Here is a 24,717-nt window from a genome sequence, read left to right on the forward strand (position 1 = left end):
TGCATGATCAACCCAGTTGATAGTAAATAGCATAGTTAATAAGTTGAGGCATTCAAATAAACGTTTATCAAAATATTAAGGCAATCAGATTCTAACAAATTTCAATAGAGGGGACATTCTGGAACACCCTGTACTTATGAATAAAATATTACATGTATCATGCATCATTGCAATTTCTAAGGCTACTTTCTACCTTAAAAGAAAAAGAAAGAATACCTTAACGTCTTACATCTTATCCATGATTCAAAACATTTTGGCTACGCTAGAGATAGACAGACAGTCACAGACTAGCAGTGAGCCAGTGATCCGCCATCTTTAATTCGACCTCGCCGTATATATGCCATTTAAATATTTGATCAATCAAGTCAATCAAGGCGATCAAGACTACGTTAGGGGACCAGCCAGGGGTAGGGGGAAGTAGGGGGTACCTATAGGGGAAAACAGTTATTTTGTAGAAGGAACGTAGGGGATTTCTCAGAGTTGCAAAATGAGTTCAACCTTCCTTCGGTAGGATTTCAAGATTTGAAAACCTTCCTCAAAATGACGTTACGTCACTGATTCAAGTGGCAACCAGCATAAAGAAATACTTGGTTTTTGGTACATGCATGTGATCAATTAGAGTGCTCAACTTTGAACCTTCCTCACAAACCTCATTCAAAGCAACCCTTCTCCGGGTGGCACCTGCGTACCCTTGCAACTCTTATACATTTCTTGTACATGGGATTTCTTATACAAGCAAGGATACAAGTTCGCCAATGTTTTTGAGACCGTGGGTACGAGGTTGATGTTATTGTTGCAGTTCCGTCGTATTTTTAAAGACGTTCAAAGTTCTGACATGACATCTGTGGTGACATCAGTGGGTGACTATAGCGCTTCAATCTCCGCCATCTTTGGCTTCCCTTTTTGCACCCAAAGTTCTTACTGTTCACTGATTTTCCACTAGACTTTGCAATCTCGTACCTACTATTAGGTCTCTGTTAGGATTCAGATAACTATTAACTAGCTATAAGCGGTTTACTCAGAGGGGTGTAGCCCAGATTTGGGCGTAATGCCGGGTAAAAAGTCGAGGGCAATTTCTGCTGAAATAGCCAGCTCCAAATCTGTAATTGATTTCCAAGTCGTTTCGTGGTAATTCGTAAGTCGGGAGATTTTAGATTTTTATCGATTTTATCATTCGACTATGAATTTATTTGTCTAAACTTTGGAAGTAGTACACAGTTTGTTTAATTGATATCTATGATTTCATTCACTTTTTCTTGAATTGCTTCCAACTATTCTATATAGAGTAGAAGAATAGAACAAAGCATATCAGGTTGTTAATATTTGAATAAACTCATAGTTCAATATGCAATAACATTAACAAATCCTATAGCGAATTAGGGCGTAGTTTAGAAACGCATCATACCCGCGTCATACCCCGCGTCATACCCCGCGTCATACCCTGCATCATACCCCGCATCCTACCCTGCGTCATACCCCGCATCCTACCCCGCATCCTACCCTGCATCATACCTTTTCTGGTGACCCAATTTCTCTATGCTATTTCTCTCTCAACAGCTTCTTTCATCTTCAGGTTCAACTTCGTCGGGAAGATTATCTCTGCAATATTTGAGGTCTACTGGATACTCTGAACCCTCAAAAACATGGATGCATTTGACGCCTCTCTTTTCAACACCATTTTCACACTATACGACGAAGAAGTAAATTATTCGCTAAAATGGCACACATTTGAGTAAAAATTAAATTACGGAAACTATGAGGATTCGTGGACTGCGAACACAAATTGTTTCTTAGCCAGTCTCTCTAGTATTAACTGGCATTCACTTACATGCACTGTCTACCAAGTCTACTATCTAAATGGTGTAACAAATAACAACGACAAATTCGACTGCATCGAGCAGTTGGGTGATCAAATTTTACACATCAAATTTTCAAAGCTTAAAAGAAACTAACCTTCCCCCAGGCTGTCTTGTCCCAATAGAATTTTTCGCCCGTTGGTCCTCCGATAGGGGGTTGTGGTTCTATTAACAGAAGATGTTGTAAAACTCAGTCCCTATGCGTTTAGTATAGTGAGAAATGCATTTTCGTCTTGTACTAATCTGGATTATACATGTCTATTACATGTGTTGCATGAAAACTGTTTCAACAATGATTTCGTTCACTGAAAAGGTACATAAACACTCTAAATGAACTTTGGTGAATGCAAGTGCACGTGTTTCAAATCAAATCAGATATTCGTTGGGAGAAATCAGGCTCTTTATCTCCATTGCTTTATAAAGGTGATTCACTGGACTACTAATTAGACCAATAGCTTTGCTGCAATAAAATCCCAAGCTTGCTATTTAATTTATACTTACGACAAAAACCACACGTTTTTCTGCAAAATTTTCCCATAAATTCGTTAGTGTATTCGCAATATCCTTCATTAGCGGCGTGTTTGGCACATCCCTCTATCTCGTCTCGACATTCACCCGATGGACCTTTAGGAACTTGGGCTATTTAAATACGAGAGTGAAATCGTACTTTGAGCGATTCAAAATTCCCTCCAGCTTCATTTCCCCTAACCCACTTCTAACTTACTTAACCCGTAAAAACTAAGACCTCAGTCCTTGGCTATCCCGCTGTCGTCAAACTGAATATAAGCAGAGGCGTAACTATTGGCGGGTGTGGGATGTAGAGGGATGTGACACCCCTTAAAACAGTGTCGAAAACAGTGTTTTGGTAGGACATGCACTTTGTTGGGAATTTACAAGGCAGGGTGTTTAAGACAGGACGATTTTTGTCTTAACTGAAAAAATCTTGACAGTTGCAGCTATAATAATTGCAATGAACAAATATTCGCCGGGTCTAAATAAGGTTTCCACTGGTTAGAAGGATAGCAATAATAGAATAATTATGGTTCATATTTTGATACATCATCTTGCAATGGTAAATGAGTTAAGCACGTGGTCTTTATATACCTCCGGGGGGGGGGGGAAGCCTGCTCGCAGGCTAAAATAAATACGTTCATTGCAATAGCCACGCCCTTTGTAAAATATTCGCTATGAAAGAGCACCTGACGCGACTACTGCAGTGCTTACAATTTAGTTCTTGTTATATTTTTTATTTCACTTGCTTATCTCAACGACAACAAGCCTGCGACAGCGCTAAAGCACAGCAAAAACGTTTTAGAGTTAGTCTGTAAAGAAGCGAGTAACGTGCATGATTCGACCTGTCGACGGACGGAATCGAGAGGCAGTGGGCAATACGAGGTCTACCGCTGTTCCTCTACCCGTGTTTAAAATCATCTGCTTGCATGGTCATTGATTTCAAGAAATTTCGTAGAAGAAGTTCAACTTACGCTGACAGAATCCGCATGTCTTTTTACAATGCTTTCTCATGAAATCCTCTTCATATTCGCAATATCCTTCTACAGCTGCATATTTTTTGCATTCTTTCGTCGGGTGTTCATCAAGACATCCCGCATCGCTAAACTCTAAAATAATGCCGTCATTAAAAAGTGATCTAATCAGTTATAAGTCAATATTGTTTGAAGTGTAATGTTCTTTCAATATTAATAAATTGAGAAGTATTTTAGTATAGTATTTTTTAATCAAATGTCCAAGTAAATAAATAGTATAATACCACGATTGCGGAAAGTTCACTGTGGTTTACTATGGTTCCGATCGAAACTAACGGTTATCGTTGCAAGTGTCGCAGCCTCAACAGGCTGTTAAATTGTTAATTTACACACCAATGAAATGCCGTCACTTCATGGATCAGCATGTATAGCCTATATATAGATTGTCATAATAATGATAATACTCACGCGCAGGCCATTTAAAAGGAACAGCTGATATCACAGTTGCAGAGGCTAGTAATAGAAAAGTAAACACAAGAGAATCCATTTATTTTTACCAACTCGTAATTCGAAATAAATCACAACGAATCTTGTTGTTCTTTTTAGTTCTTAGCGCGCTGAAAGTCCAGTACAAACTGACCAGATTTGAATCAAGCAATTGTTTTAGACCTATTCTTTAATTCTGTTGAAATGCTAATATGTTCGGTGAAGTGAGGATAATTACTTTAAGCCAACCGTCAAACTATGTTAATATTGACTAAACAAGCAGTCAGGCGTTCCCTCTGTAAGGTAAATAATCAATCATGCACTTCAAATAAACATTGTGTATTCTTGGTGACAATGGTGTCTGTTGCTTCTCAAAGTCATATCGGCGCGACTGACTGCTGAATGCACAACGAAACTCAATTATAAAAGTTAATCAGTTTGACATGCGGCACATCACCTCATTCACCTGATAAAAATTTTACTATTGTCCAAATTTACGCAAAAAAATGCTTCCTTCCTCGTCACGGGTCTATTGTATTTTAGCCAAATTTACCGATGGTATTCGTCTTGCTAAACTCATCAACCTTGATTTGAAAATATGTTAATTATAAGATTGCTATTGGTCAGTTTTTGGCGTAAATCTACCTCAACATAGTTAATGAGTTGTATTGTAGTTTCATGTGGTCTTCAAACCATGTATGTTCTATTGACTGTGCTTAGAGGAAAAAGTACAACCAATTCAAGTGACTTAAGCCCGAATCACGCGAGTAACTGCCCGGGATTAGAATAAATAAATCCTAACTACCCGCTCACGAAAGGCTAAAGCTAAACCAGTTGGTATTGTACAAATTAACCAAATTCTACATAGGCAGCATTCACTACGCAAAAAGTAAACCAGTTCACTTCAGGGATTGCATATTATGAGTAGCTCCATCATTTTCGAATCGTTTTTAATTCAGTCAGTAGTCGTTCACAAGTGTCTACTCAGTTAGGGTCTTAAACTCCAACGATTTTCAGTCTCTCAAAACGCCAGTTACCGGATATTTCTTAAAGAACCTTGAAGACTCTTTGACATCATCGTTATGAAATTACATACCTCAGATACCTGTGTCTAAGACGATAATATGATAGCTTTGATGCATGACAAGTGCCAAGTGGATGGAAGAGACACTAATTTAATGCTCCTCGTTAATAAAGAACTTCAGTCTTCAGGACTCCACCTCTATTATAAACCTTTTAACGACCTTGTCAGTTTGCATGCAAACTAAACCACAGAACAGTAATGAAATATTGCTACGTGTGCACTCTGCACTCTGCACAACAATTATAATCATAAATAGAGAAATCACCAGGACTGTTTCAGCAGTTTCACATCGGCGAAAATGCAGAATGCTTCAGTGTTCACGACAGTTACGATTAGCATAATTAGAGAACAGGTTGTACATACAACAAGCTGAGGAAACCTTGGGAAGACTACTACCTTCGGTATTTAAAGCTACAATAGATTGATTGTAGCCATAACTAATAAAACATAGTTACTCAGAGATATCCTACTTGAGGTTCGTGTGATGTGCGAGTATTTTCGGTAGTTCTCCGGAAGTTTCTTTAGCTCAGTTTACATGCATGGCAAATACTTCGAAAAATTCATAACGGCGGTTTTGCACGGATGATAACCAGCATAGCATAACAAGTATCACTCAACGTTGTCGCCTCTTATTGTGTGGTTATCATGCAAGCATGTTAAGACAAACAGAACTGATTGTGCATGATTGCGATTCTTTATTTCACAACTTCCAAAATATACACTGTATATATACAAAGAATATTTATCTAATCATGCATATCTAGAGGGTATTTTCATATTTAACGTCTAAATTAGTGCACAAAATTTAACACGAAAATAATAAAATTTAACACAAAAGAATGAAATTTATATATTTGGGATAGCAGTTAGCGGTAACGGCGGTTGAGATGGTGGTAAGATATGCCCTCCCTTACGAGACAATACGGTTATTTCATCTTTCAAACCATCGATTTCTTGTGCTTGTAATTGCACCAGTTGAACGAGACGATGTCTTTCTCTCAGATCTGTCTTCCTGTTACCACTATACTCAGCACCCTATAGATAACAAATTTCAAGTCGATATTAGTCGCATCCTTTAACTTTTGAAACAAGGTTTTTGAAAAGATCAAGGTATAGTTTCCACTTCAAACTAACATCCGATTTGACCGTACAAAAAACGCCAACATACCAATGATTTTTGCTTTCCATCCAATTTTTGCTCCAGCTCTTCCCTTTCTTGGTATAACAAAGTAGATGTGTTCAATCGTCCAGTGTTTTCACGAGTTCGCTGGGTAAGCTTTTGCTTGTAAGTTTGGATCTTTTTCTGAAAGAACATAAAAATACAATACAGCACTTCATAGGTCTGGTTTTTAGGGCACATCACATTATGATGGTTACCGGAAGATTTTAAAAGTTCGTCGTCATGTTCAGACATGCAAGACAGGTGGAATTCGGAATGCACTGTGTTTGACTTCGTCTGGTTCTGCAATCCCACGGTACAAACGTATACAAAGACCGGTTCTACGTGTTCAAAGGAGCAAACCGCGAGCGCTGTCGGATCCCGCGAGAGCGTAGCCTTAGTTGCATTTGTTGACTCAACGAAAACGTTTTAACCACTTTTATCGAGGTTACCACCACATGCAGAATATTCATCTCTCAAAGCCATAAGCAGTAATGGTTTATTTAGTACACTGAATGGTGTAAATCCAGCCTGGTTTGTCCATTTTAAAGAGTTTGCGTAAATTACGTCAACAGTTTTGTGAATAGATTGTTATATCAACAAGTTTTTTTTCAATTAATTAATAAACCTCGATTCATAACTGGTAGTTACCTCCCACTTTGCCAGTTCGTTTGCATTCTGTAATTCTTGTTGACGTAACCGTTCCTTGAGTTCTTCAGCTGTTCTGTTTACAGTGACATTTTCCAATCTTTCTAAATCAACCAGCCTTCCAAACTTTAACATTTGCATGTTCTTCACTTTCTCTTCAAGTTCACTAATCTGAAGCAAAAAGTGGATTAAAAAAAAGTCGTTTTTATCATTGTATACATAGTAATTAGGTCCGTGTTTCTACACTCACGTAGACAGAAAAAATCGATTCGTTGAGACACAGTTGGATGAAAAACAAAAAGCATTTAAGCAAGTATTACAATGATATTTCTGACTAATAGCAACCTAGCTGTGACCTAGGCAGCCTGCGTCGGAGACGGTCATTTAGAAAACACTAGGAGGGGAAGACACTCTCTTTCTTTCCCTTCTCACGCACTGCCCGCCTCTACGAGTTGTATTTTCTAAATCACCTCGGCTTCTCTTGCTTTCTTGTCACGTTTTAACTGCACGTGCATCTGCCGATTATCTCTAAATAAGTAAGGATAAAAATTACAATATGGTAAAAACTTCACTGGAAAACTGACGACGCTACGAAGCACATCACGTATTTCCATCAGTGTTATAATAGTCACATTTAGTTCACCTGAATAATTTTTTCTGTTCAGCTTTCTCCTGTTCTAGTTCTTTGATTCTCTTCTGCAGACGTTCTTGATCGGAACTGATAAAGACCAGACATGTTGATAGATCTTGCGGCATCGTGTTGTTCACGATGTATTGTATTTGATGTAGTTTCAATGTCACCACCACATCCAACTCGTTTAATTTTTGCTGTTTTTCACGCTTAAGAAAGATTGTACATTATTAAAATCACGCCTCTCTAGTTTACATAACTCAATTAACTCTCGCTCAAGAAATCTTCATCGATATGAAGGGGGAGTTAATTACATTCCTGATTAAAGACATGCAGTTTTAAAGACCTTTTTGTAATGTCAAATAATTTACCTGAAAAGCTTCTAATTCTGATGTGGCAGCAACAAGAGCTGATCCAACGACTTTAGACTTTTTATTCAGCGCCTCAAGTTCCTTCTTCAATGTTTCCAACGCTTTCTTTTCTTCTGCTAGACTTTCTTCAATGTCCAAACGACTTTCACGTAGTTGACACACGTTATCAAATAACGTCTAGAATGAGAAAAAAACAAAAGTTTTGATCAGAAAAGGCCCGAGCGCAAGGTAAAGTTTGCAAGGTAAAGTTCGCAAGGTAAAGTTCGCGCCCCGTGGAAATCAACTCTAGTAGCTGTCGGGGCTAAATAAATGTTAATATATAAGTATATAAGTTTGCAAGGTAAAGTTTGCCGCCGCCGTTCAAATCAGGATTAATGAGATTAAGGATTAAAACTGTCAAAAGGACTATGAAAAAACTGTCAAAAGAACAAAATTTCAAATATATTTGAAAGTGTTTTACCTGATCACAACCCGGAGGACAAACACTATCATCAAGTGTCTCCTCGTCAGAATTACTTTCCTCACTTGATGAAAATTCTTCATCACTCTCACTCTCGTCACTATCGTCATCTGACCCAGCACGTGACTCGTCTTTGTTTTTTGCTCGCTTTATTTTCTTCTTAAACACGCGAGTTAGAAACCCTTCAAACTTATTGTTCTCCCCGATCATGGAGGAAAATGTGGAAAGAAGAGATTTCTCTCGTTCCTGCAGTTTTTCAATCTCATCTTTCTTCATCTCCAGTTTCATCTGACAATCATCGACCTATTTCAACAAAAAGAATTCGGATAAAAAATTAATATAATAAGATAAAAAGAAACTGCTCAAGTGCTGTGCCAAACCTTTCATTTGTTAATTTATCGTTTGCCAAAATAAATAAAAAGACAATAAGACGATGACATTACTTTATCCTCCATTTCCTCCTGTTCGTCTTCCTTGGTTAACACTCGAGTGGCAAATGTATGTTCTCTTTTTTCAAATTCTTTAAGCAACACCAATTCTTCAAATAACGTAACATGTCTAAAACAAAAAAAATTAATCTTTTTCCCCTCGACATGGCCCGGTATTGTATCGTAATGTACAGAGGGTTTACACCCGAGTTTTTGCATGGTGGTCGGTGAAACGCGACGATGGTACACGAGAGTCGGTAAATTCGTCTGTTGGTGAATCGCTGTTAAAGTGATAACTCCGGTATGTACACTTTTAAAACTGCCTGACCCAATAGCTAAATACCGGGCTTTAGATACGCTTTAAGTGCATGCTCGTCGGTAAAACGTGTGTGTCACCCCCCCCCCCAGTTAAGATAGTCACGCTACCCCCTTGTTATATGAGCAATTTATATCTAAAGAATAATAAGTGAGAAATATACTTGAGATCAGCGTTCTTTAACGTCACTTCATATTGACATTTTTCATGTCGCAACGTCTTCACTTCACCGTCGAAATTAGTTAGAAGAAACTGAACTCTTTCCAACACACGATCTTGTTCATAGTTCATCCTGCATGAAAGATTATGTCCCATTAGATGAAATCATACGATAGTGTAAATTTAGTGTTGAGTTTGTGCATCATTTACGAATCAGCTCTTCACCGTCAAATCTACACCTTCTCGTTCCAGTCAACACCCTAACTCTCTCTCTCTTTGTTACTGCCTTCTAAATACCCTTATCTTACCTAATCTTCTCCCGTTCCTGCAATTGCAACTCCAAACTAGAAAGTGATTCTTCTACAATTTCTGATATCGTGTCTGTAGGATGTGGATCAGTCTTAGTACTTTGACTTGATCTAGGGCGACCTCCAGACAGAACAGACACGTTGGAAAATGTACGATCACGACTGCCAGCGGTCGACACTGGTGGCTTTGACTGCATTAGAAGAGATTAAATTTTTATCATTTTTATTATGGTATGCATGGTCACTAATAACTGCATGCACAGTAATAATAATAACATAAGAATACTAGAAGAATGAGGCATCAATATGACGATAAAGACAAGCCAGATAGCAGATGTACATATATATCAGATGCACAATAATAAAACGAACCTCGGACACACCAAAACCACCAAATCCTCCACCACCTCCATCATCATGTCGTTTCTCCGCTTTATTATCTTCTTTTTTCTTGAAAGCGTACAGAGTTTCTTTTGTAAACTCCATTTTCCTTTGAAAACAAATTTTTATAATAAAATAATATATGAATATCAAAGCTACTAAAATAATCAAGATTGACTTTATATGAAAGCAAAAAGTTTAGTCTATGAAGAGAGTATCCATATGGATACTCTCGAATATTTGTTCGATATGATGGATGAATGATAGATACTTTGCCTACTTCATGCAGAGTATTAAATCTCAAGAACAAAGTTGAAGCCGCCGATGAGTGTTAATGCCAAATTCAATTTGAAATCTGCTAGGTTTTCTTCTTATGAGTTTGTCGGGTATAAATAGTCAAGATATAGTTCTAACCTTTCTGGTATTTCGTCTGGTTTAAGTTGTGGAATTACGGGCAGAGGCTTGTGAAGAGATGGATCCAATTTAGACTGAACAAATTTCAGATTATTGACACAGTCTTTGACCTTTGTAAAGAGAGAATATTCAATGTGAAAGTTCTACAGTAGATTTCTCACTTTTTGTTTAGGGTAGCAGGCACTCTCATATTTGAAGTAAAACATAACGTTTACCTCCTCAATAATCTTTATTTTTCTCTCTCTGAGAGCAACAAGTCGTTTGTTAAAGTTTGTCTTGTAGTAATGAATCTAGAGACAAACATAAAAAATCGAGAAGCCCAAAAAATGAATCAAAAAGAAAGGCAGCGTGTTCTAATATATTGCGGTTAAAAAGCAATCAGGTGAAACATTCTAATTTCTTGTTGAAATGTTGTACACACAATTTATGAAGAATATAGAATACAGATTTTGCATGTCATACCTGATCCAGCAACTGTAGTAACTGCATGAGTTTGATTTCAGCGTTAACACGTTGATCCTCCGGGACGACATAATCATCTGCTGTTTTTAATTTATAATCTCCAATGTTGTCCTTTGCTTCTTTGATAGCATTCACATCTTTAGGATCTTGATAATTATCGTCAGGTTTACTGCTGTATAATGCATCCCACTAGAAAAAACCCATAACTATCAACTTATCTATTCCACCAGCACTTTACCAGATAAACAAGATATAGAAACCTCATGCACGAAAATGTACCACCACACCTCCACTGGTAGCACCATCATCAGTTAACCGATTTTTGCTTTTATTATTAAATTCCTCGAATACCGAAATGATAAAACATACAGTGTATGTACAGTGATATGAAAGGAAACATTAAAGAGAAACGTACCTCAGCCTGTCGTAACTGTCGTTTAATTCGTCTTTGTTCAGCTTTCTCTAAAGCCTTGGCAACCTTTCCTCCAACCTGACCACCACCACCACCACTAGCAGTTGCAGGTGCTGTTGTGATGATACCAGTCACTGGCTGCTGACTTTTCTTGCGAGTATCAACTTGAGTGGAACGTCGTTTAGCATAAGGCAACATCCCTTTCAGTCCAGGGATACTAAATTTCTTCTGATTCGCTGCAGATGGTCCATCTTTGGTTGCTTCTTCTAAGGATTGTTTCAGGTATTCATATAGTTCCGGTAATTTCGCTGAACGAAAGCTGGACACTTTGTACGGACTATGGCAGGCGTAAACAATGATTCGATCACATTCCATCATACTTTGGAATCTGAAATACAGAAAATACCATTAACCTAGCTAATCTTGAAGCACAAAAAACGTAATAACTCTTTAGAAAGACATTCTGTGATCCAATACAAACGAACCTGTCTCGTAGTTTTCGTAGTCCTATGGAGTATTTTTCTGATTCCCAAGCAAGTTCTTTGCGAACTAAATCGATCTGAAAAGGACACGAGTGTTGGTTGAATATCATATTTACAGAATGTTGGACAGTCTCGAACTTAGAGTGAGTTCAACTCCTTAAAATAACAATAATTACAAATGATAAGAATCACTTTTTGACAAACCTTCTCTGCAGTTTCGATTTCCTGCTGTTTTCGTATTTCTGGATCAATCTCTAACTCCTGCGGAACGAACAAATCTGATTGGTTGTTTTGGCTAATCGCTACAATACCATGCAAATTCGTGTTTAAATACTAATTAATAGCGTGTGAAGGTCAGTCATAATGCGATAAACAAAACAGCAATACTTCATATATTATTCTTGGATAATAAACAAATATAAAAAAATAGAAAATTGAAATACACTTCATCAAGTGTAGTGCGACAGGTCATAAACATGTAGTATTAAACATAAACATGATACAAAGATGCAGTCTGTACCAACAGAATGTACAAAGAGACAATCCCAGGATAAGAAATGAATTATAACAAGATATGATCAAAACCTGTGCTTTGATACGCAGATACTCCGGGAGACTTTTATTTTGAACAAGAAGAGACTTGAAAGATCGTCTGAGTTTTGCAATGCCACGACGAACATTCTTAAGATTAAATTGGGAAAATTCATTACAAGTTTATATCAAGGATTTGAACCATAAATAAACCACAATTAAAAAATCTATTCAATCCATTCACTTGTTACCTGTTTTTTCTCTTCAGCTATTTTCACCATTTTGTCATGTTCTGCTTTCTGTTTTTCAATTTCAATGCTGTATTAAAACGAAGATAAGTTAAGATGAAAGTGCATTATCTTCCTAGTTGCATGGTCAATCCACATCACTGCACGGCTCATCGTTAATATGTGTTAGACTTTTAACATATATTATGTTTTGAGATCTTATATTCCCTCTTGTACGTAAGAGAAAGACTCTTGTGCATTATTTTTCAACAAAATAGTCACGAAATATACCTGTAGTAATTCGGATCATCAATGTCGTCGATTGTCTTCGGCACTTCTTGTCCATCTTCACCAATCACAGTCTAGAGGAACATTAATAAACGTAGTAAAAGATCCTGTAATAATGTCCTGTAATAATGCAAGTAATGCGTTTAGTAACATTTAGCAAAGACTTTACTTGTAATAGTTTTAATAAATCTATTCCAAGGGATAGATCTCTCAAACGATTGGGTAAACCAGGTTTCAATCATACATAACTATGTTTCCTAATGGTCATATGAATAGTAGTTTTGGAAGCTCTATATCTTGGGTATCCTCATCCGTATCAATCAAAACCTGCATCTCGGCTATCCTCACCTGTATCTACCAATACCCGAATCCTTGGCTAATCCCTATCTGTATCTACCCAATACCTGAATCCTAGCTATCCCTATGTGTATCTATCAATACCTGTATCCTTGGTATTCCCATCTGTTGTATAGGTTTTGACTCCTTTAGTGTTGCATCACTCATGAAATTGTACACAAAGAAATTGCCATCAGCACCCACAGTAAACACGTATTGATCATCAAAGCTAGTTCTGATAGCAGTGATTGAACCATGTTGACTGTCATGTGCATGAAGTGCCCAGTATGTTGTTAACGAATCCAACACGTTTTTGCCATGAACAGGATGGATTCGAACTACACCATTCTCCATGCCAAATAAAACAAAATCACCTGAATGGCTGCAAAGAACACAGACACATTTTTTACACGGTTTTTCAATGAATCCAAATGAAAAGAGCGGGAAAATGGTAACCAAATTTTTAATTTAAAAGAATTTAACGTTCTTTTCGAGAAAATGCAAACGATAGTCATTACCAAAGAAGTCATAGATCTTAAAAAAATTACAATTCAGTTTTCGGTAAAACAGCTTTGTAGTTTGTACAGGGATTATTAAAATATTCGTAACATGTGTCAATTGCACCGTCATATTAAATCTTCAGATATTGTTAGTGACAAGCACGACATATACCAAATTATGTCATGTTATATACCTGTATGTAAAAGACCGTATTGGTGTATCATGACATTCTAGTAATTTGATAGCGTTAATGGGCTCTGTGCCTTCCAAGGAATCCTCTGATTGCATCTCCTTAGGAAATTCACATTCATATATGTACCCAGCATCCCAGCCGTCCTGTAAAAAGTGTGAATTCCGTATATTACCACAATCATGCATACTCATATATACACCCTACTGTACAGGCACTTCGGGGTGGAGCTTTCTGTATGTCAATGGGCAAGTATGAGAAAATAATTAGCGGAGTTCAGCACAGTTCAACAAGACAGGATGAAATACTGTAAAGCAAGTATACGATACGCAGTAAAACAAGACATTATAGTAAATGCGTGAAGTGAAACTAAAACATTGCAACTAGGACTCTGTAGTATCTCAACAGCGTTATACCAACAGCGAATTTTAAGAATATGAACATTGAACAACGCGATCAATATTGGTTGCATAGTACAGTGGGATATACAACGGTACATGGCATATACTGCACTGTACTATCACTGTACCATCATCACATACCATTAACATCCAAAACTTGTCAAGATGTACAGAAGGAAAGCCCCGTATAACGACACAAGGTCCATGATCAACAGGTTCTTCAACAATCTTCTCTTCCTCTTCTTCTTCTTCTACTTCTTCATCTTCTTCTTCCTGTTCTTCATCCTCAACGATACCTAGTCACACACATGTTATTCATGAGATAGAAACAGGTGAGTGTTATTATGTCCTTGTTCCTTAAAGCCAGAGAGTTAACTATTTTATTCGGCTAACTTCTTTGTGTTTTAAACCTCATTAATGTACTAAAGTTCATCCGTCTTTTCCCTATCAAACAAAACCTCAAGAGCGCTAAAAGAGATACACTATATACAATATGATGTATAATATGATCAGTAATTACCTCTCGCACGACGTCGTTTTCTCTCTTCTTCTTTACGTTTTTCTTTCTCTGCTTTGATCTGGGCTTTACGTTTGTCTTCTTCGGCTTTCTACACGCGAAGAACAACAAAGAATTTCAACTATTAACGTCACGGAGGGGAGGGGAGGGAGGGGACGGGAAGGGGTGTAGAAAAAGTAAGAACCACGGGACTATTGGTCCCAGAAAGACAGCAAGAGGCGGAAAAAGGAGGGAAAAATAGCGTTACTCGTCAATGAACTCACCAGTAATTTATCTTTTATTCTTGCAAACATGTACTCTCGTTTAACAAGATTTTGTGAAGGAATTTTAAATGTTTTGGTCGTGTCGATTACATCAACACGAGGAGCATCGACATCAAGTACCGCACCGTCCTTACAAAACACCAGAAGTCCCCCAGGATCCTGAAAAAGAAATACACGAGAATAAGATATGATTTAAAACCTTTACAAGGAAGAAACTTTCAATTCTGTCATTTAATTTGGACGCGTCTAAAATATAATTATATAATAACTACAGTGAAACACTTTTCTTTATGCAGAGCTGTGAATTTGAAAACTGTGAAATTAAGAAACACACAATAAGAAACTTACCAAACAATATACTAACCTCAGCATTGTCCAACCACGACATAGACACGACTGGTGACGCTGTTTCAATAAAAGCGACAGGTTTACAAACTTTATTTTCGATCGTGAAGAAAAATACGGAACAATCTTCGCTCTAGAAATTTGAAGGAGAAGCATAATGTCACAAAGTAGAAATTTCACAACAGTGCAATTGCGGAAATTTAGGTGCTATATATTAAAACACTGATGTAAAGATTTAAAATTTTGCTAATTGCCAAGCTGCGAGTACAGATGAACGCGTAATATCGAACAGAAAAACTACAGTGTTTTAATAAATAATAAAATAGGTACAGCATGCATTTTAAACAATACAATTAAGACGTACCCCAGTCGCCAGCATTTTTCCATGTTTGTCGATGACAATGCACGTAACATTCTTGGTATGTGGCTTGAATACTTGAAGCATTTGAAAACTTAAATTTGACTTGTTGCTTCTATTTCGTACAGTTGAACTTTCGTCTCTGGCCACCGACAAAAGGCGAACAACACCATCGGAGAAACCACAAAGAATAGATGAACACTTCGGATCAACCTAGAAATCACCACAAGCCGAACGTTTGCATGAGCATGGTGCGCGCATACATGCAGTCACGTACGTAACCAAACTGAACTCCGTATACCAACTTACAGACTTAGGAAGCCATAATAAGCTTGTTGCACCACGTGAGTACTTGGCAAAACAGAGGGGAGTTTTATTGACGTAGTCGTAAAGACGAACTGTACCTGCAAAACAAATATTGGACAATTTACGTTTATGGGCCGCGATATTTTCGCTGAGAGATATATCAATATATCATTGCATCGGTAACCAACGTCCTCATCATTTGATTTATGCATGAAGACTCAAAATAAAATAATGGCAACTGCAATAATCATCAAACGTACGAAAACACCAACTGTATAGAGAGCTTTTACTGATAACAGTTTCATGTCATCTTATTGGATCACCCCGGGCGTTTAATTAGAAGTTTCCCACCATTACTTGTGACAGTGACTATATTGAGTGTGATATAATTATATATTACTTACAATCCAAACCACAGGTTGCGACCATGTGATTAGTGGGTGACACGTCCACGCCCGTGATACGACCAGCGTGAAAGGAATGCAGCTTTTCAGGAGCGTGACTCTACGAGACAGCGAGAAACCACACGCGGGCATTGGAACAAGTCAGTTTATTTCAACATATTAGGTATTGAGGACGGGAACGTGAAAAACAACGTGAGAAAGGCGAATAGATGGCGTGATGCGCCCATATATGGACATGCCACGTGATTTTCACATCGTCTTTCACGTTGCTGTCTTCCAGCTAAATCCGCCTATTGTATGTACAGTCCAGCTTAATACTCTTAGGTTCAAACTATTCATACTCTAGTACAGTACTAAGTACTAGCTTGTTCTCTTCAACAATCAATCTCCTATCATTGCAATTTACCGTATGTGTAAAAGAAAGATCCAATTTCCATATTGCACCAGATGCGTCCTGTTAAAATATTATTACAGAGAAATATTCATCTTACCCTAGGATGCAATTCGTGGCTGTTTGTTCAAATATTGAACGTTTATCATACCTGCCCATACCAAATTGTTGGCGTGCTAAGATTGACAGACTTAACCATTGATTTCAAGTTTACATCTGGCCCAACCTACAAGCCGGGGAACATAGTTTATTAGTCGGCAGATTACTCCTGATTATAAATAGATCAGTATCATGTATTATGACAAAAGATGACGTCATTACAGCAAACACAGAATACCTACTTTTAGTTCATACATGGGCTCCATTTCAAAGACACGATTCTTCTCGTCAGTAATATCAGCATTATCAATTGCCTCAAAATCCCAAACCTATTCAAAGATTTAGAAAAGAGGGAGGTGCAGATTTAATAAAAGCTGGAAATGCATCAATGATATTGCAGCCATGCAATCACAATGGCTTAGCTTTGATTACCTTAATAAAACCATCAACACCAATAGTCATTAATTCGCCTTCATCCATAAAGAACTGTTCGATCATTCCGTTATGACATAGTTTGTTGTCTTTCTTGCATATTTCAACTTTTATTAAACCACCATCCCATAACAACATATTACCCCATTCTGACCCCGAAAGAACTTTGCCGTCTGGAAGTTCAACAAATCCTGCGTAAAAAGAAACATACGTTCTTTTGAATTTTAACAGCATAAATTAGCAATTTATTAACTGCAAGTATGCACGTAATTAGCTAACGAACTATTTCTCTGCAAGTGAAAATCCAGCCTATACAATAGTTACCCACCTTCAATATCAGTGAGCTCAGTTGTACCAAACCGTCCTAATTCACCCTGCAGTTTGAGACCAGTAAAAGTACTCGCCATCGTCCAAAATCTAAACAATATTTTTTTCCACATTTGTAGAGTTGAATAAATGCTGCGAAAACCGTTCGGAATGTAAGAAAACTGAAATATCTTAGAACTTCTGTATTTCTGTATTGTTATAATCTTAAAGCATTTTTGCAAAGTTGAAATTCAGCCATAGCAAACGACGCAGCCGTAGCTATATAGTGTAAGTTTCAATAGCGCAATAAGAATGAGCAAAACAAAATCATCCTTCGTCTTTACTAAGAAAAAGGCAATAAAACGTTTTAAATACCTAATATGACCACTTCCACTTGTGCACAAATGTCCCTCATTTTCAGGGGAAAACGCGACCTTATAGACGTCTTGTGAAAACGCTTTCGTTCTCAGAATCACTTTCTCGTTCTTCCAATCCCAGGCAGTCAACATGAAATCCGGAGAACTGCCAAGTGATGCAAGTTTCGTACCATTGGATGAGAAATTAAGATGGGCGTATGCCTCCAGTGTTCCTTCTCGCAACACACGGAATAATTTCAGCGAAGGATATTCGTAAATATTTATATTCGGCATCACTCCTTTTTCGGCAACAGCGAAATATTTGCGACTTGGATGCACCTGGAATACGTCAGAGAAGAAGTTTTATCACGACATACATAAGGCATTACATATTAACAGATACACATGCACTAAAAATTGTAGACAAAACTATACAGTAATTTGGCGTTGCAAGTTTAAGAACGCGTCTTTCTGAAAAACAACTTTGAAGTTTCTAAATTCATTAGAATGACATCTAACGGAATGTCTTGGCTATGAAGCATTGAGCCTCGAGCAACTTAGATTTTATAGTTGAATTTGTATATACTCTTTTAAAGGTCCAGACATCTATTTTTTAAGATATTTCGTTTTAAACTAATACGTAGCTAGATAAATCATCAACTCCCTGCTCTACGTACTCGAACAGAATTTATCAATTTGGGCTTACCGTAATAGCACCAATACCACCATCGTTGGTGCCACCAATATATGTCTGTTCCAGTGTCTGCAAGTTAAGTATCTGAACCAAGTTGCCCGCGGAAAATACGACTGTATTTGCATCCAATATGTGAAGATTTTCTCTCTTTGTGCATTCATAACCAAACGAATGACTGAGAAAGAAGTCAAGAAAAAACTAGAATTTCAAGCAACAATTGAGTAGAGATCAATACACATAAATTATTTTATGCTGCTCATGATGATCGAGGTTAATGCTCAGGGAGGGATGTAGTTAAAAGCCTTGTTCTTCGTTCAAGATTCGTGCCTTAAACACACATAATTGGGTTATTGAAATCATGATTAAAAACATACAATAATCTGGATTTGGAACCCCTTCAAGTTGCTTCCCAACTATAAATTAAACTACTTGAATATAAACAGAAAGGATACTGCAATGAGAGAAGATCATGTGGAACTCCTTCAGTCAATAATGGATTGAATAATGATTCTGGTCTTTCATAATAAAAATCGTCAGTTAAGTGTGCTTTTTCATCTTCATCTGTAGGGGGTTTTTCTGACAAAGAATTTTAAAGATGGACAGTTACAGGTGATTGCATGGTTATATGGATGACCTGTATTAATATTTCCCAGTAATATATGATATATTTGAATGACATATTGCCATAAAATAGAATGTGCAAAAATATTTTTCACTTAATTCTGACTAAATATACCTGTATCCTCCTGATCAGGATCATGCGTAATCTCTGAAGGCAACACATCATCTGCAGTCTTTGAATCTTCACCAGGCTCTTCTTTAGAACTTTGTACATTCACCGCAACATCACCTTCATTTGACATAGCTTCTTCACATTTTGACTCTGTCTGAGGGATTTGAATCTTTGTCTCAACATCATCATGCACAGCAGACATACTTGAAGCATTCTCTTCATCATGTTTGGTAGACATCTTTCCACTGGGATCATCGTCCTCCATTATATTACCTGAAAAACAATGAAAAGGAATAAATAATACATGTAGTAGTTGCATGCATTCATGCTTTTATCATTGCACATTGAGTTACCAGCCATATATGCAGCATTTAATATAACCACAACATTTCATTTAGTACTGCTTTTATTTTCATAGAAAATTCTGTAAATGTCAATACTTCTGGCTTTTCAACTGAACTTTTTTAAGATGGTTGGTTATAGAGGATTATAACAAACTTTAACACCTACCAGGAAACCTTAGGAGTTCCACAATGTCTGCATGTGGCTGTTCTTATAGTTTGAAATACCATTATGATTTATATAATTTATATCTAACATTTGCTTTGATTTAATTAACAACAACTTGTTTACAACAGTTGAAACAAATTATGCATTAAATTTTAGAATTGGTTACATATGACCTCTATATACCTTTAAAGTCAGCATTACTGGTACTATCAATAATGGCAACATTTTGTTCCAAACTTTCTTTTTCATTGATGCTTTCACCATTCTGTTTATGGGAACTTGTTACATTGTTTTCACTAGATTTTACATCCGTTGTTAACGTATTGGGGGCAGTATGTTCGAATTGGATGGCATTGTCTACGGTCAAATCATTGATTTCACTGGAATATTCATTCTTCATCAGAGCTGGAAAATCCACATTTTTATCTGGCACAGTTTGAACTGATGGTTGCATACCTCTATCAGGTGCTTTAACATCAGTAGTATTTGATTCGGAACCACCATTAATACTTGAATAAATCAAATTAGCTTGGTCTGGTAACTCTGCATTATTGTCAAGAACACCGTTTTCAGAAGAACCATTTGAATCAGGTTTAGGTAGACCTTTATCACTTGATCGGGATAAATCATCACTCTTGACAGTAAATCCAATTTTCTGGGCACCTTCTCTGCTTGTTGTTTCATCAACTCCAGGTAAATTACTGTCACTCTCTTTATGTGATTCATATGTACTCGTAATCTCCGAAGGCAACACACCATCTGCAGTCTTTGAATTATCACTTGTTGCACCAGGCTCTTCTTTTGAACTTTGTACATTTACCACAACATCACCTTCATTTGATATAGGTTCTTCACATTTTGACTCATATACATCCTTTACCACTTCAAATCCTTCAACTGTATCTGTGGAATCATCATTTGCAGCAGGAGGCTCTTCCATTGTTGCTGTATCAGAAGAAGCTACCAGGTGATGATTAATTGACTCTGCCACCATATCATTATTAGGCATAAGCAAGGTATTATTAGGGTGTAATTTACTTGCTTCACTTTCTTCTAAGTTTGCCAATATGTTTTGATTGTCTTGGGTCTCACTCGATGGTGTCAAATTTGCAACATTCTGTTCTACAGAGACATCGCTTGATACTTTAACATTTACATTCCTAAATGTGTCACTTGAGGATGGACCAAGGCTTTCCTGATTTCTTTGAGGATCTTTTTCTTCTCCTGAACCAACTTCATCCAACTGTGAATAGTTACTATCCGCCTGAATCGCATCTTGCTCTTTTCGTTCTATATTCGAGTCAACATTTGCATCTGGATCGTCCGAACTGAACTCTGGCTCGTTTTCGATTTCACTGTCAATTTTAAATCTTCGAAGAGCTTCAGCTTTCAATTTGTGTGTGACGCTTGTAAGAGAGGGCTTATTATCAGAGGAAGACGTTTCCTCGCCCTTTTTATTATCCGAATTCGTGCTTTCAACATTTGAGTCCGACATTTTACCTCTGTAGCAAATACGTTTGTTGCTACGGCAACAGTGAAGCTTCTCAACAATTTCAAAAGGAAAGACTCTCAATTATTCTTGAATTGCATTTCTTGCAAAATTATTCGCAGGAGAAATTTGAAATATTAATATTTTTTTCTCCTGGGAATAATTTTACATTTTCTGGTATTTTAGACTTTGAGTTTAAAATATTATTATTGTACGATGACCGAAACAACAGATTACACGCCAGAAAATTGACAGTTTCTGAGTTTAATAGTTTCATAATAAAATTCATAAAAATCAATAAATTCATAAAGAACGTACTGCACACAAAAGCAAGAGTTTCCCAAAAAAGTGAAAATATGTAAGTCAATATATAAATTAAGTATATTGTTATGCCTATTAAATTACCTGCTTTGAAAAACAAAATAAAGACAAACTTTGCGTATAGTACTAAACATTTGTAATAGACTATAATTGCTTTTGTGGATAAATTATAGAGGAAGTAAAATTACATACCTTTCAAGTTAGAATGCGCATCTAATAGTATAACATTTTACATTTAGTAAACTTGGAAATATTCAGATTTCAAAGCAAATTATGAACTCAAGAGAAAATAGTACAAGAACAAGTACTACTTGAACTACTTATAATACCGTTTAGGGCCCAGTCTTCCTGCCGTTTGCCATTTGTGACGACATTTATTAGTTTTTATTAGTATAGAACTCGGAATCACTGAGCTATAATATAATTCAAATATAGCTCAGTTGCTCAGTGCTCGGAATGAACTCGGAAGCTCGCTGCGAGGTTATTTTATTTAATGAAAATACTTTTAGGTTAATTTTAATTACGTGCGACCACTCGCAGTGAGCTTGCCAGTAGGTTTTACGATCAGTGCACCTTAGGACAGAATTACCACAACAGGGTGAATCCATGCGCAGGTTATCATCGCATATATGTACTTATAGAAGGTACTATACACCAAAAAAATATGTGAATAGGGAATTTGTGACGCAAAAGATCGCATGTTTGTTCTCCCCATAGAAAAGAAAATTTGCCCCAAAATACTCGAATAAGCGGCCTTCAACTAATCAACTTCAAAATTCCACTAGCTGAAAATGGGCCAGTTGCAAGTGCTTCGGCAGCTTCGCCCACTCAAGACGTATAACCTGCTATGCCAGTGCCCACGCTAATCTCTCCCTTTCTGTCTATTTCATGGACAAAGACCTGTAAAAAGGAAAATAAAGTGGCAACGGAAGAATGGGTTACATGGTCCACTGTTTGATTTAAGCACCTCCAGAGTAGTGAAGAACAAATACTTCTTGAATCTTGATTAAAAGAGGCAAACACTGGGAATGTCCTCCCCAGCTTGGTCACAGCAAAATTTTTCGATAATTTGAGGATCTGAAGTTTTGAAAATACGAATCTTTATAGGGATTTTAAAAATAGAACTTTGATATCTGAACTGAGACTCCAATGTTAGTAACCTCACAATATTGAATAAAATTTAAAAATAATAGTATGTCACGATTGTTTTGGAATATTTTGGTAAAAGGATGAAATTTGATCAGTACGAGGCTGTGGCAAACTGCCAAAGTAAATGCTAACAATTTCCCCATGTAGTGTTGGCTGTGTTGCTATTGTAGTAAAAAGGTAAATATAGAAATGTTTACGAATAACTTTACGAATACGTGTACAAAGACTACTTATCAGAAAGCGGTATAGATGAAGTACGAGCAACAAAATAAAAACATTTACATGTAAACGTCGATAAACATATCCAAATACGGTCGAACTATATCCGCTTTTGCACAGGCTATCTGTAAAACAAGGAACGGGGAATCGGGGAAAGGAATGAGGAAAGGAACGGGGAACGGCAAAACAAGGAATGAGAAAAGCCGGAATCTGTAAAACAAGGAATGAGAAAAGCCGGAATCTGTAAAACCAGGAATGGGAAAAGCCGGAATCTGTAAAACCAGGAATGAGAAAAGCCGGAATCTGTAAAACCAGGAATGGGAAAAGCCGGAATCTGTAAAACCAGGAATGAGAAAAGCCGGAATCTGTAAAACCAGGAATGGGAAAAGCCGGAATCTGTAAAACCTGGAATAAGAAAAGTTTGTAACTAAATTAGTTACAATTTCCGCGCGTAATACAAAATATGCTAATTTGACATGGCTATATTTTCCGTATTTTACCAAATTTCGCAGCCAAACTTAGCATTTCCACTAATTCAAGTACGCTTAATTCTTTTATCTGTTATATGGAACATAAACTGCATTCTTTTGTGGGCGAAGGAATATATAATACATATATAATTATACAAACGATGAAACGATCACAAGGACTGACAAGGTTAGTTTGCAAACAGTTAAATTTGTTGATTTGGTCTTATTCATAAACCTACAAAGTGGAGCTTTGTGCGTTGCTATCTACCGTTTAATATCTACATTGCTATTGAAATTGAATAATTTGGTTGGAAATGAAAACTTTTTGGATCCAAATTTAAATTTCCAAATTTTCATATGAATTGCATACTGCATGATAAAAATATGCAAGAACAACTTCATTAAATACACAATATATTTTCCTTTTTCTATATTCAGTTCATTGTATTTACAACTACCTAATATATCAGTATAAATCTATGCGAACAACAATTTTGCTCCATTTAATACATACATGTTAAGCTTATTTTGCAATATATATTGTCATAGTTCATGGTAACAGCTTATCATTATTGAATCAGATTACCCCTGAACAATGCACTACACTTTTGTTGTCCCAAATATAATATAATTTTGCTTGTAAGTAAAATTGTATAGAAAATGAAAATATTTTAGTGCATTTTGTACCTTAATTAACTCAGATTATAATTAAACAGTTACCATTCTCACCCAAGGTTTTAATGACTGGAGGCTGATTAAAAATATACAATAATAATCTGTAAGTAACTAACAGTTGCAATTAATTAAAATCTTGGCTCTTTGAGAACAACTTTGTGTTGGGATGGAATTTTGGAATATACCCTAGGTCTTGTTTAGAAAAGTATAATTTCCAACCAGCATTTACTAGCTTTTTCAAATAATTTATTCAAATAAAAATGCATTAGAAATTGTGTAGGGAAAACCTAGCTGTGGTTTTCTAGGCTAGCATGATTCAATATGAAAAGCTTTTACTATGAACTATGACTATATAGTGCAAAATAATGTATTAAGTGCAGCAAAATTAATTGTTGTTTGCATAATGAATATGTATTATATATTCCTTCAATCCTTCCTCCACAAAATAATTCAGTTATGTTCCATATAACTGAAAAGAATTGAGATATGTTGTTAAATTTTAGAATATTACCAGTATATTGTTATTGCTGCTACTTAATATAAATCTACTCTACAGTATGTAAACAACAATAGGATATATTCCAAAATTCCATCCCAACACAAAGTTGTTCTCAAAGAGCCAAGATTTTAATTAATTGCAACTGTTAGTTACTTACAGATTATTA

General features: G+C 36.6%; 3 protein-coding genes across 3 annotated transcripts in view; all 3 read right to left on the reverse strand.

The window, feature by feature from the left end:
- LOC114528162 (sacsin-like) overlaps positions 1 to 326 on the reverse strand; it is a 38,245-nt gene extending 37,919 nt beyond the window's left edge. Inside the window, exon 1 of the mRNA XM_028549764.1 lies at positions 217 to 326. The gene's annotated coding sequence lies outside the window, so the exon portion shown is untranslated. The remainder of the gene's footprint in view (positions 1 to 216) is intronic.
- An 841-nt stretch (positions 327 to 1,167) lies between these two features.
- On the reverse strand, positions 1,168 to 3,990 carry LOC114528239. Its single transcript, XM_028549863.1, has 6 exons — positions 3,809 to 3,990; positions 3,341 to 3,475; positions 2,358 to 2,495; positions 1,954 to 2,021; positions 1,513 to 1,685; positions 1,168 to 1,276 (listed from the first exon to the last, which is right to left on the reverse strand). The coding sequence occupies exons 1-5, from the start codon at positions 3,885 to 3,887 to the stop codon at positions 1,551 to 1,553; spliced, it is 555 nt and encodes a 184-aa protein (XP_028405664.1). The 5' UTR covers positions 3,888 to 3,990; the 3' UTR covers positions 1,168 to 1,276; positions 1,513 to 1,550.
- A 1,595-nt stretch (positions 3,991 to 5,585) lies between these two features.
- On the reverse strand, positions 5,586 to 21,256 carry LOC114528154 (cilia- and flagella-associated protein 44-like). Its single transcript, XM_028549755.1, has 39 exons — positions 19,913 to 21,256; positions 19,223 to 19,492; positions 18,939 to 19,062; positions 18,499 to 18,661; positions 17,812 to 18,131; positions 17,459 to 17,547; positions 17,131 to 17,321; positions 16,941 to 17,027; positions 16,751 to 16,825; positions 16,615 to 16,662; positions 16,209 to 16,308; positions 15,808 to 15,902; positions 15,505 to 15,711; positions 15,160 to 15,273; positions 14,796 to 14,954; positions 14,536 to 14,623; positions 14,157 to 14,311; positions 13,618 to 13,760; positions 13,029 to 13,305; positions 12,591 to 12,661; positions 12,324 to 12,390; positions 12,127 to 12,222; positions 11,746 to 11,802; positions 11,545 to 11,618; positions 11,063 to 11,447; positions 10,648 to 10,836; positions 10,401 to 10,475; positions 10,186 to 10,295; positions 9,763 to 9,880; positions 9,391 to 9,581; positions 9,087 to 9,215; positions 8,623 to 8,737; positions 8,180 to 8,482; positions 7,720 to 7,896; positions 7,361 to 7,557; positions 7,188 to 7,245; positions 6,721 to 6,888; positions 6,079 to 6,213; positions 5,586 to 5,945 (listed from the first exon to the last, which is right to left on the reverse strand). The coding sequence occupies exons 1-39, from the start codon at positions 21,222 to 21,224 to the stop codon at positions 5,757 to 5,759; spliced, it is 6,921 nt and encodes a 2,306-aa protein (XP_028405556.1). The 5' UTR covers positions 21,225 to 21,256; the 3' UTR covers positions 5,586 to 5,756.
- Positions 21,257 to 24,717: the final 3,461 nt, after the last annotated feature.

Source organism: Dendronephthya gigantea, unplaced genomic scaffold, assembly GCF_004324835.1.
Source record: "Dendronephthya gigantea isolate DGI-Jeju-01 unplaced genomic scaffold, DenGig_1.0 000048F, whole genome shotgun sequence".
NCBI lineage: Eukaryota > Metazoa > Cnidaria > Anthozoa > Malacalcyonacea > Nephtheidae > Dendronephthya > Dendronephthya gigantea.

What these genes read in the sequence shown, in the direction of transcription:
- LOC114528239 (XM_028549863.1), bottom strand. Translation starts at nt 3,887, where the DNA reads ATGGATTCTCTTGTGTTTACTTTTCTATTACTAGCCTCTGCAACTGTG. An exon ending in AAAAACGTGTGGTTTTTGTC is followed by an intron (nt 2,022 to 2,357) that starts GTAAGTATAAAT and finishes TTCTGTTAATAG; the next exon opens with AACCACAACCCCCTATCGGA. An exon ending in ACAAGACAGCCTGGGGGAAG is followed by an intron (nt 1,686 to 1,953) that starts GTTAGTTTCTTT and finishes TTCGTCGTATAG; the next exon opens with TGTGAAAATGGTGTTGAAAA.
- LOC114528154 (XM_028549755.1), bottom strand. Translation starts at nt 21,224, where the DNA reads ATGTCGGACTCAAATGTTGAAAGCACGAATTCGGATAATAAAAAGGGC. An exon ending in CATGATCTTCTCTCATTGCA is followed by an intron (nt 18,662 to 18,938) that starts GTATCCTTTCTG and finishes CTTCTTTCTCAG; the next exon opens with TCATTCGTTTGGTTATGAAT. An exon ending in AGAAAGCAAGAGAAGCCGAG is followed by an intron (nt 6,889 to 7,187) that starts GTGATTTAGAAA and finishes TTTTTGCTTCAG; the next exon opens with ATTAGTGAACTTGAAGAGAA.